This window comes from Ictalurus furcatus, chromosome 15, assembly GCF_023375685.1.
Source record: "Ictalurus furcatus strain D&B chromosome 15, Billie_1.0, whole genome shotgun sequence".
Classification (NCBI taxonomy): domain Eukaryota; kingdom Metazoa; phylum Chordata; class Actinopteri; order Siluriformes; family Ictaluridae; genus Ictalurus; species Ictalurus furcatus.
The window spans coordinates 16,925,393-16,938,647 of NC_071269.1; the positions used below are offsets into that span (position 1 = coordinate 16,925,393).

At 37.6% G+C, this 13,255-nt stretch overlaps 1 protein-coding gene across 11 annotated transcripts in view; it reads left to right on the plus strand.

Moving 5' to 3' along the window:
• The first annotated feature begins 1,595 nt into the window (after nt 1–1,595).
• rap1gapa (RAP1 GTPase activating protein a) overlaps nt 1,596–13,255 on the plus strand; it is a 91,202-nt gene continuing 79,542 nt past the window's right edge. For all 11 annotated transcript variants that reach the window (XM_053642595.1, XM_053642596.1, XM_053642598.1 and 8 more), the window contains exon 1: nt 1,596–1,679. In XM_053642595.1, coding sequence (XP_053498570.1) covers nt 1,636–1,679 — 44 coding nt within the window. In that variant the 5' untranslated portion in view covers nt 1,596–1,635. The remainder of the gene's footprint in view (nt 1,680–13,255) is intronic.

Here is a 13,255-nt window from a genome sequence, read left to right on the forward strand (position 1 = left end):
TAGACTGGGTGCATTGGGACTGAGATCCTGCAGGGTGAAACAAAAAAGTTGCACAAGCACAAGGTTTTTACTTTCATGTGGAACTTGAAAAGACAGCTTGTGGAAGCTTATGGACAGGTTTGCCAGGTTTCAGCAAAGTCTCACGCCAACTCAAAAACTGTCCAAAAAGACTTGAAAGTAATCAGAATGTTGAAAGCTGTTTTTTTTTTTTTGTCAGTGGTTTGCTCTAGCAGCCTGACCTAAATACTGCTTTACTCAAACTCCATATTTCTGTAGAAAACAAACAAACAAAAAAAATAGGCCTATGCTTATATTTATTGACCCACGCTAATGAAATACCATTTAAAGGACCTCATTTTGACTTGCAGCAGCACTGTGTCCCAGCTTGATAAGTAGATTCTGATAGTGAGTCCAGCAAACTGGAATGTAATAAACCCCAAAACCGAATTTTTTTTTTTTTTTCGGGGGCGATTGTTCTTTTGAAACAGGCACTTTAGATGAGGGTGTCTGGTTCAAGAGTTGAGTGAAGTTATTTTCAACAGATTGTTAATTTGTGAGTTAAACATTACTTATTTATCTGGTAGCCCTGTTTGTTTTTCAGTGTTTTCCAATGCTTCCAGGGCATAGTGGTAGGGTTCTCATAAAAGAAAAATAAAAGAAAGAAGCAACCTTCTGGTACAGACCACACCCACTTTTGGTTTCTGAATTTGAAAACAGATACGAATATTTTGAGCACTTAACAAATAGACAGATATAGATACATTGCATTACATCCCTAACATACAAGGATGTTCAAAGAGACTTTTGAAAAAGATTGTGTAATAAACTTTCCACTACTTGTGTGTTTTTAAACAGTTGACTTCAGTAGAACTTCTATCTTACTATATCTAAAATAACACATATTACGAAATAATACACAAAATTACTTTCACTTTCCTCTGTTCCTGGTTGATTTATTGCAAATGTGCAAGCATAAAAGGGAAATAACGGCCTACAGTGGGTGTCGTGAATCGAGAACTTTGTTTAGCAAGGCAGTGACTAAAGGAGGAGACAATTCCCGCTTACTGTGTTTGTTCCTCCCTTTTGTTTGGCCAGCTGGTTTTTGAAATGATTTGTGAATATATCACTATTTTATTTAATGTACTTTAGATGTTCTGCCTTTTTCTTTAAAGCCACCTCTGTTTTCTCTATTTTCGGTCTGTTATTTGTCTTCTGTCTTGGCATTAGTGTCATTAATGGTAGCAATCACCTATATTCTGAAACTCTCATTTACATTATTTACAAAGTCGGGTTTGCAGAGCTTCTTTAAAGAGCCTTTTCAGCTATTGGTTACCGGAGGCTAAAAGTGGTCGGTGGAGAGAGAAATAGAGGAAAGGGAACATACATACGAAGAGAGGTGGAGAGAACGACAGAAGAGAGAGAGAGAGGCAGACAGGGAGGGAGGGAGAGAGAGAGAGAGTCAGGGGAGTGGAAGAGAAGGGACACACACACACACACACACACACAAACACATTCACACTCATGCTTGGCCACTCTCGGTTCAGTCCGGTGAGACAGGCATAGTGCCTCCATCTCAGTGCATATCTCTGTTGATGTCTGTGTGTCTCTAATGCTGAGCTCAGCCTGTTTACCAAGATGGCTCAAAGGAAAAGGAGTTTTACTTTTGGAGCATATGGAGGGTAAGAAAAACTACCATTTTTGTTTTCTAAATCACATGTTTTCAATGTCTGTTCACAGTTTGTGTATGCTGTGGAGTAGAATAATGGCTGTCCCCAGTCATTGTCCACAGATTTTTTTTCCCATGCTGAAGGAAATACCATTCATGCTTAGCTTGGTTTAACATGACATTAAATACACTTGTACCAGTCTTAATGTGTCATCAGTGGCAAACATGGACGCTTCTAGCATATGCTTTAACGCAGGCCGTGATGATTGGCCATCATGTAAGGATGAAAGTCTTTAAAACCCATCACAGCAGTAGGTATAATTGAGTCTGGATTAAATTAGTCTGCGCAGCTGTTTGTAGCAGATAGTGACAACCAGACAGACCTGCTAACTGGTCAGGCAGCGTAACACAATCACATGCTGTTTACCTTCTCAGCCAGTCCATCTGGTTAGATTATGTCCCTCTTGAGTTGTTTGTTAACTCACCAGAAGAAGGCACCGTTAAGTGGGATTTGAGATTGACACATGTACAGACAGCAGGAGACACTGACACATCAGCAGGCTCCAGGAGACCCTGAGCAAAATTCTTCTGTCTGCTCATCTGTGGAGGAGTATCCCACTTGAGTCAACAGGTGCAAGGCTACCGATTCTGAATGCTGTCTCATCAAGGACAAGTCCTGTCTGTCCCTGTGCCTGTGGCTGGAATGCTGATGAGAGAACAGCCACTGTCCCAACCGACTGACCCTGAAATACAGAAAAAGTTACTGCCTGTGAAAGGGCAACTCTTCGTTCATTGGGATTTTTGCTCATGTTGTCAGACATTTTTTTTGGCAAAAGATCACCATATTGATTCTCTACCTTACTTTTTCAAAAATTCAGTCTTTTGACCTTTAAATTGGTGTTTTTTATTTCCAGTCCCAGTGGGTGATAATCTTGCTGTAAAATGTCATCTAAGAAAATTGCATGCTGTTGTAATATATTTGCTGTCCAACGTACGTGATGTGCAATGTCTTGACTTAAAACATGTTGCTATCATCCACTTCGAATCTGAAGTAAAACAGGGAAGACAATTTTGTATTAAGGAACCTCCAAGGCAGAAGTGTCTGGATTCATTCACATATTTAGCATGCTTGCCATTTTCTGTTTCATATGGCCGGTCGTGCCTCATTTCATGAACTCTTAATGGAGCTACAGTGTGCCTAGGATTTGGCCTAGACCCAGAAATGCTCAACCCCCACTTTCTATCTCTCACTGTAGCATAGCACCTATACCAGGGCCAGACAATCTGGGAACTAGCTGATTGGTTGACTCACACCAAGTCTTTGTCTGCTGTTACTGCCACAATGCCAGTGGTTAAAAAGCCCAGCTCTGTGTGGACCTTTTTTCAGTAACAGCCTTGTGGAAAAGGACATTTGTTGTATTGAATCTAGTGTAGCCAGTCAGTCATTCTAAGAATTCAGCACATTCAGTTGACTTATTTCAGATGATTCTATTAAAAGGAACCCCAACTATGAAAACTTGTATGGCTTATTAGATTAACGGTGACATCTGCTATATAAATCCACTATACAAAAACACTCTAGATATCAGGGTTTTTTTAAAATACTAAAAGTCCGTGCACTCGTAGGCCGTCATTGCTGTTTACGTTGCAATGCATTCTGGGTAGTGACGTCAAATCGTTGCAACGGTCTTGATTCTCCATTTGAACCCGGGTGCAACATAAGCGAGGAAGCTAATATAGAAAACATTAATCAAAATGTACATCAAAATGAAGACAATCAGAGAGGTGAGGAGGCAAGAGTGGGGCAAAATCGATGATGTCTGTGTATCAACTGTAGCGTTTGTTGTTCAAGGTAAACATATGGATTAAGCTATCATTTTATGATGAAACGTATTCTAATATCAATAATTTTAGAGATTATCAAATATTATCTCGCTGTCGTATACTTTATCCTGTTAAAATTTCCACGGTCCGCCAGCGCACCGTCACCATGTTATGAGCAAATCTACACAGCTATCTACACAGCTTCTGTGTGTACGAAGGTACTCATATCTTTGGAAAGTTAAGATTATTGTGATTCGATTGATATAAACAGTTTTGAGATACAATCACAACCGCAGCTACAATCAATGTCTCTGTCAGACCACCGATATACAAACAAGCACTTATGAAATAGAAGCAACTCACCTCATATGAAGCCTCATAGTAATCCACTGATCCATAACATCCTGACAATAACAGCCTTGTTACACTGGCAAAGGTCCAAACAATCCAATTATGTAAAAATATTTAGTCCACCTTTCAAAAGAGACCACAACCATGCATGTGCTCTAAATGGTTCAAGACCAGCTTTAATTTTACTTTGGGTATGCCTTGGCTAGGCGTTTTATGCTAATTTTACAGGAGATTTACGTTATGAGAATATACAGAAAAACACACTAACAAGATGTTTACAGGTTTGATTATATTTACAGATATCCCCTGTGTCACAGCACACAAGAATTAGAAAATTACAGCCAAAAGTAGCACACTGTGGCATTCTTTTCCTGCTACGGGGTGTAGTAGCTAATTCTTTTGACAGCTCAAGTGCAACCATTTTACGTCATCAACGTAAAGAGTAAGAGTGCACTTCGCATCTCACGTAATGGCGGCCTCCATAGGTTAAAATATGTACTAAATATTAAGTAATGAACATATTTCATGTGTTTCTAACAAGGTATTTTAGTAGGAAAGGGCAATTATTGGGTGTTAAGGCCTGGCAACCCTGTCCACATAGTCTGGGTTCCTTTTAAGGCAATGGGAAATACAGAATACAGTGGTGAAGAACAAAAACAATTGTTATATACTGTTATTGTTATATACTGGCATATATTCGAATATCCAGTAATGCTAAAATGATTTAGACACTCTACATACAAATTGCAAAAAGCTTATCTTTGTTATGCAGGGTTGAGTTAGTTGTGGCCCAATTATGATACATATATGTAAATTTTTACCAGCTGACTTTTTTTTTTTTTTTTACCAGTGTTTAATTTTTATTACAATCTATTATCTAGTGCTCATTTGAATTTAAATGGTAAATGGTCTGCACTTACAGCATATAGTGCCTTTTTAACCTTAGTGGTTCTACAAAGCTCCGTACACTGTTCCTCATTCACCCATTCACACACACACTCGTACACCATGCAGTGTGCTAGCCTGCCATTGGGAGCAACTTGGGGTTCAGTGTCTTACAACCAAAGACACTTCGGCATGTGGAGGCATGTGGTCTGGGGATTGAACTGCCAACCTTGCGATTAGTGGACAACCCGCTCTACCACCTGAGCCACAGCCGCCCCTTTAAAATGCTGTGATTTCTACAATACTGCTTTATTCTAATAAATAACCTTGACTACAAAGTTGAAGGTCATTTTAGATCCAGCGTACAGGATTATAGAACTCAACAACAGAAATTTCCACTTCACTTATTTTTAGACTACACTTCATATCTCAGTGTTGTGCCAGAGACATGTTGATTTGACTGTTGATTGTTTTGATGTTCAGTTAAAGAGCAACAATTCATGGCGCTATGGGATTCCTGAAAGCAAAGCTACATTTCAGCTATTCTAAAAATGAAGTCAAACTCATCACTCAGTGTTATCTGAGCAGCACAGGCACATGCACATGACATTCTTCTTGTGCTTTTGTGTGACAGGTGGCAATGAGTCTCAGGGACGCTCGTCATGTTGCGCAACATGGTGTTATGTTGTGTTAAAAGTCAGTGACGGGGTCAAACGCCAATGCAGGCTGCTGGTGTAGTGTAGCAGCATGAAATAAATACTGGATGTTTAGCAGCATTTATTTATGTGGCTGTCATACTGCATTTATTCATATGGCTGTTCTACTGACGAGTCTAGGCTATTACCACTATGTGTGAGTGTGTGTTATTTGTGTTAGTACAGTGCAGCATAATGTGTCCACTGTATTGAGGTATGAGTATGCATATTCACACTTCTTCATACTCAGTGACTGCATTCAGCAGACGTTAACCTTATGAACCCTCAGGTCACGCTGCATATTATGGTCTAATATTTGGAGTGAAAATACACTTAATCCTCATGATATTACTTTGCTACTTAGCGATGCGTGCACCATTGACCCAGGCCATGTATTTTAATTTTTTTAAATATTCAATGTATCTTATATGATTCATTTTAGTTATTAGAAATGTAAATAATGTTTATGGATGACAGATAAGCACGTACAGATGTGACATATGGAAGAAAAATATGATTATGGTTAATATACACAAGAATGTTTATGTTCATGAGTGAAATTGAGCCAATACATACATTATCAAGCTGGAAAAATTATTACAAATTTTTTTTTTTTTTCACTTTTAGTAAGACTATAAATTTGATCAATCCGCCCCAAACAGAACATAAGGTTTAACCTATCTTTAATTATTATATTTATTCCATAAAGATTAAATATTAACCTTTAGTAAATGTGTTAATATTTTTTTAATGTGAAATGTGCCTGCATTTAAAAATGAGATAAAATAAAGTTAAAAATTGCTAATGTAAGTAATCATTTGAGAGCTACAACAAAAATAACAAGCTCCTTACATTTGTAGCCGGAGAGTTAATCCCCCGTTTTTTTGTTTTTTTTTTTCAAGCTGAAAGGCTTCAGAAAACATGACATCATTTCCAGTAAGGGAACATAGTGAGCATCGATGCTCCCTGGTTTTTGTGGTGCATTGTGGGATTTTTTAGGGAGCAAATATTCCAGTACACTGGAAGGATTTTGTGATTGAGACAGCCCTTAAAATGGCCGACTCCCTGATCAGTGCCCTGACTACTGAACTAAGGAGCTGCTTGAGACATTTAGCAAATGGTTACAGCTAACAAGAAGTTTATTTTTGTGCTATTGTGCTTTCTATAGTTTTGAGAAACACCCAAAGAACCTGTTATGGGTGCTAAAGTTACAACTCACTGATATACTGCAGGTTAGTCACACAGATAAATTGATCTCAAATGGCTTGTAATTTAATTCTGTTTCACAACATGCCGAGCTACCTTAAGGAGGTTAGTAGCATACTGACTGGGTCTGCTAATGCTATAGGCAGGGTATCTCTGATTGGTGCAATAAATAAGGACAGACGGTACCATATAGCAGAAAATTTTTAGATTTTCACATTACCCACTTTTTCCCTTTGCAGAGGTGCCAACATTGCTAATAAAAAAATCCTAGTAGATGTCATGATTTCCCCTTGAGTCAGCACTGCAGTATTGCAGCGTGCTTGGAAAACTGAAGCGCATGCTCGTGCACGAGCCAGGTGCCGAGCCCTTAGCAAACGCACGCTTTTCAGTCTTCAATGACATTGACTTTGTTTACATTGGACATGTGATTTTGTTATGGTTATGTTCTGTCTCCGCCCCTGTTTTGTCATTGGTTGTTTTCCGAATGTGTCATCATTGTTTTCAGCTGTCCAGTGTTTAAACCATGATTACATTTATTATATATACCACTCGTATTTAAACAACCAGATAAGCTTATTTATATAGTTGGTACAAGTTCTTGCAAGAACATGTAAAATATTTTTAGATTTTGCACATAATAATAAATTATATACAATAAGTATATAATATAATAAGTATGCAGACTCAACCCCAAAAAATGGCTTGTGTTTACACGTGTGTTACTGACAGCGCATGGCACATTATCCTTTCTGTTTTTATTATTGAGTGACCTGCTTTTCGACACAGAAGGGCTGGGTGATATGACGATATAATATCGATCTTGTGATCAATTATATCACGGTACACTTTTCGGAGATATCATGGACAATATCTTATTATTGACATTGATTTATTGACATCATTACAAACTGACTAGAAGCAACTCATCTGATGTTAAATTTTGTAGCTAATCTTTAAAATAGTAAAGAAAAAACTATTATGAAATGAACTATTTAACTATAGCAAATGTAAGACGTTTTAGCAAATTTATTATTTAAAAAAAAACACAGTCATGATACTCTACACACAGAAACACAACAGTGTCCTGACTAATCTTATAACATACTTTCGGCAATTAAATAATTCATTCGTTTATACTGATTGAAAATGTCTGATAAGTTGATTTCCATTACTCGGGCAGACTGGAACTACAGTGTACTGTGAGAAAGGGTTAAATGAAACACTACTGAATTGCTGGCAGTTTGTAGGCAAACCTATATATCGTGATACCCGCTGTGTAGCATAGAGATGCCTTCAAGAATCATGGTATAATATTTTTGTCATCTTTTAATTGCAGTTGCAATATACAGCTGGCTTTTGATGTGATCTTGGTTACTTCAGATGATGGTGATAGCTTTCATTATTAACAGAAATGAAACTGATCAAAGAGAAGCAAGATGTCTGAGTTCCTCTTTTTATTTATTCCTTAAATTTTTTTAGGTTTCGTGTGAGTCTCGCGTTGTGTGTCTTTCCCTGTCTGTAAGATTCTCTCCAGATAACACGTGTGGACCCTGAGATGTGTAGCAATTATCTTGTTTTCTTATCTTAATATGAGTCATACTTTGATCTTAAATGTATTATCAGTATTTATCGACAACTTTCTAGAGAACATAATTTGCGTAGAATAGAAAAAACAGTTTGAGTACCAGAAAAATGTGCCATTTTTAGTGCAGTAACTGATTCATTATTTTGTGTAAGGCACATGATATGTCTCTGACATTCTCACCACTTCACGTGGTCTTGTTTATCTACGCTGTGTTCATGAGGAAAAAGAGATAACATTACTTAAACTACCCACAGGCAAAAACTGAACAGTGTTCACCACAGGAAGAAAATCCGCCCTCGTGTGTCACACCTGCTTTCAGTATCCCGTTGATTAGTTTGCATATTTAAACCTGCGTATGTCTTTGTCCTGTGCGAAGTGTCGTTCAGTGTCTATCTGCCTGTTCATACCAAACCTTTGTTCTGAGTTTCGTTTTTCAGGTTTCTTGACTTTGTTTACTTTTTCGGTTTTCGTGTTCTAGTGTACTCTGCTTGCTGATCGCCTGCCCCATGCCAGTTTATGACCTTGACCTTACCTTTAATTTTTTTTTTTGGATTTGTCTGCCTTCCTCTCTAAATAAAGCTTTAACTGCAATTGTATCCGTCTGCACTCAGATTTCATGACAAACAGAAACTAACTTATCACATGGATGTTTGACAAAATTAAACATAACTATAAATGGATAAAAAAAAAGCATGTTGTTGTTAATAAATAAAAATTTGAATCGATCACAAATTGCTGTGGTATAAGAGGAATAAAACATTTAGGCATTAGGCAGTCTGACCAGTTTTATGGACTTTTTTTTTTTTAACTGGCTCTTTATTTACCTAGCATGATTTTGTGGAAAGTCTCGTCAAGGTAAGAAAGGTAATAAAACATTTATCCACTGATAAATATATTTATGTTTTCATAAGGGTAGAGGTGTCATGTTACAGGCAGAAAAATGAAATGTTGCTTAAAATAACATTTTTCAGCTGCTGCAGATTCTCCCAGAGAAATAACAGTTATTTGAATGACACTTGTAGGATAAAGTATCTTGATAGTGGCAGGCTTTTCTCCAGATTTCAGTCACTCCAGTTTTTTTTTGTTTTTTTTCACTTTTTCCCAATCACTTCACCATGTAAGAGTGAAAGTACTCTGGAGCTCTTCATGTAATTAAAAAGAAGGCTTTCTTTTATGTAATATATAAATAATATTAAATTATTGATATTTTCCTGTAACTCTGGGCAGCACTGTAGTTCAGTGGGAAGCGTTGCTGCCTGAGCTCAGGTTACTGTCTGTGTGGAGTTCCTCTGCATGTTAACCATTGTCTGTGTTGATTTCCTCTGGGTTGTCTGGTTTCCTCCTACTTCCTAAAAACATGCTGGTAGGTGAATTAGCTACACTAAATTAACTAAATTATCCACTCTAAAATTAACCATGGGGGAGAATAAATGTTTGAGTGTCTACGTGTATGGGGCCCTGTTATGGATTCATCGAGGGTATCTTCACACCCTGAATACACACATTCGGTATCTACTGCTACCTTGAAGCACTTACTGAAGATGAATGAATTAATACATGATATTTTCATCTACACTCCCAATTAAAGTGAATAAAACTATTCACTTATATACATTTTCTGTATAGACTATGCTTGACCGTTGCAATCTCTTCATCCTCAGAACACAGATCCCTCTTTGTTCTATTTCCCTGTGTGGCAATGAAGCACTATGCTTAATGTATTTAATTAATGTCACTGCGGAAGCCAAGTAGGGCACTCCCTTCCTCGATGCCTCCATTATGTAGGCACAAAGCACTTGCTCCACTGGCCCAGATAAACCAGGTTAAGGGTTCTCTGAAGGCTATACATCATTGCTCATGCCATATGCCACTAGGCACTAATGACCATTTAATGTGTAGTCTCTACTGATTGCAGAGATGTGGAGCATACAAGTAGTAGATTGTGCTAGGTTTTATGCAGTGATGCCTAACTTTTGGGAAAACATGGACTTGAAACATTGAATTGCAACACTACTCTGATTTAGAGATGCAACAGTAATGATACTGCTATTATGTGTTGGTCCTGATACCATGCTCATTTACTCATACTAGTACTCAAAAAATTGCTCGGGTACCTACATACAATAAGTAAGCCTACTGTACATTGTCATGTCAAGAGATAACACAAAATGACAGTGACTTGAACATATTTCGCAATGAATTATGGATTTAAAATCTGAAATATCAAGGGAGGGACTACAGCATCTTTGTAAAAGTAACCAGATGAAATAGCTAGCACTGGGAATTCACTGCTACCACACAGTAGAAACCAACTCTGAGGCAAATGCTGAGTGGTGAGAAGAAATGTTCTCAAATAAAGCTAGATGAGTGGAAATTACAGTGATTACACAGTATATTGTTCTTGACAGTCATCATTTTGCTAGCAGTACATCACATCTGTCATGGACAATTCACCACCACGCCACAAGAGGGCACCCTCTTTTCAAGTTTGAATCCTTTACATTTATGGAATTAAATTTGTGGCAAAAGTATTGAACATAGATTTTCAAGAAATGAACAAAAATATGCAATGAGAAAGAAGAGAAACACTCTGAAACTGAAAACAGTGAACTCAGTGGCAAAAATTTAACATAGTCTTCAAATAAACAGCATTATTTGTTAACAGTTTCGAAGCTTCGTTAGAACACAGACCGCTGTTTATTTGAAGGTTATGTTAAATTTTTGCCACTGAGTTCACTGTTTTCAGATTCAAAGTGTTTGATTTCTTTCTCATTGTATATTTTCGTTCATTTCTTTACAAGTTACATTCAGTACTTTTGGCACAAACATAATTCCATATTCGTTAAGCACATGGACACTCATGATAATGTGTAAGCGATTTGTTTATTTGTTTATCACTCAAGTAAGTTCTGAGCCTTTGTTTCTCTGATTGAGCTTTGTGTATTGCCCGGCCTTGCTTTTCTGGTTTTTATCATTTTGATTATGCCCTTGTTTTTGTTTACCTCTGATCTTCTGTGTATCTACTCTTGCCTCTCTTTGTGATCATGATTTTGGATCTGCCTTTTGGATTGTGTTTCATTTGACCTCAATTGTGCATGACCTAGATCTGCCCATTGTTTGTGGTATTTGGATTTTGGACATTGTTTGTATTAAACATCTTGCACATGGTTCCTAACTATACTCTGGAGTCACATCGCAGTGTGAAAAACATTTGTATTGATGCATCCCTACTCTGATTATGTCTAATTATGTTTGAAGCTGTAGAACCAACATATTATACCAATTTACTACGAAACCCTTCGATTTTTATCATCAGTACACTTTCAAAGAAGCATGTTGCCATTTAAAATCATTTAAATGTCACATCAAACATCAAATATTGACATGTCTGGTACAGCCAGACAGAGAGACATTGAACCACCAGGATAATGTGTGAATTGTCACAGTGATGACTACTGTAAACACACTGCATATGTTCAGCTTTAGAGTAATAAACCAAGATGTTTTTATATCAGTGTACCACAGATTCCCTATCACTTACTCTCACAAGGCATCTAATGAACTCTACAGCCTTTATTAAATCTCCCCACACACATATGCACAGACAAATGTTGCTGTGGATCCAGAGGACCATGCACATGCACCTTGGCATACTCATTCACACCTAGGGGCAATTTGTGGCACATTAGGAGGTAGGAGGTAACCAGAGAACCAACATTCAGTACATTTACATGGACAACAATATTCCAATATTAACCTGATTAAGACAATACTCTGATTAAGAAACTGCCATGTAAACAGCAATTTTTAATTACCTTAATCTGATTAAACTCATACGCGAAGTAAACACAATTCGAATTAAGACATGTGGAGTACTCCTGTTTTAGTCACATTATTGGCGTGTATTACAGACATGTACACACCTTAATCACACTATTAACGTCGCGTGGGAGTTTTCACCGCATTTTGCGATCTACGTTAACGTAGATCTACGTTCTATAACGTAAAATGGGAACATGAAAGGGGTATTCTAAAAGCAACTAATGTAAACACCTTAATCACAATATTGTCTTATTCAGAATAAGGTCAATAATTAGATTACTGCTGTCCATTTAAATGCAGTCAGTGACAGGGGAAAAACATGTGAAACACCACATAGACAGTAATCCAAGCTAAGGATCAAACCAGGGACCATGGAGCTGTGAGGTGATAACACTACCCAACAATTATAAATTTAGTACAGTATGGCTTATTGTAAGGCAATGAATGGCATGTCAAATGAATTTCTAATGTATCTTTTATTTTTAGTCATATTTTCTTTTCAAGGTCAAAGGTTTGTGCTATGTTGTGCTGTGAGGTTTGTATTGCAGTCATTATGCAAAATAGTACAGGTATGATGGCAACTTGTGTCTTGTGTTCATGTGCATGAACTATGTGGTGGCTGTAGATTGAATAGGAAAATATGTCAAATCTGAGATCCGGTGTTTCCAGCAAGATGGACTGCTTGTTTATCTTTTTCTGTCTCATGACACCCAGTCTGTATATCGCTGTGATGTCCCAAGGCCTCCTTAATATTCTGACCCTGAGCACCACAGATTTTTGATAGCATTAAATTCAGGATTAATTTTCAAAATGCCTTCATATCCAATATGCTGTACTTACATACAGTACTTTGCAAAGTTTTAATCTCTCTAGCATATACAGTAAGCAGATTACACTTTATGGCCAAAAGTATGTGGATATCTGACCATACAGTGCTTGGTGAACATCCTATTTTGGAGCGTTGTGCCCATTCAGCTACAAGAGCATTAGTGAGGTCAGGCACTGATGTCGGTCAAGAAGGCCTGGCAATGCAGTCAGCATTCCAATTCATCCCAGAGGTGTTCAGCAGATTTGAGGTTAGGGCACTGTGCAAGATACTTGAATATTTTCAAACCAGCCTTAGCAAACCCTGTCTTCATGGACCTCACTTTGTCCACAGGGATATTATCATGCTGGAATAGATTTAGGCTTGGCCCTAGTTCCACTGAAGGGAAATCATAA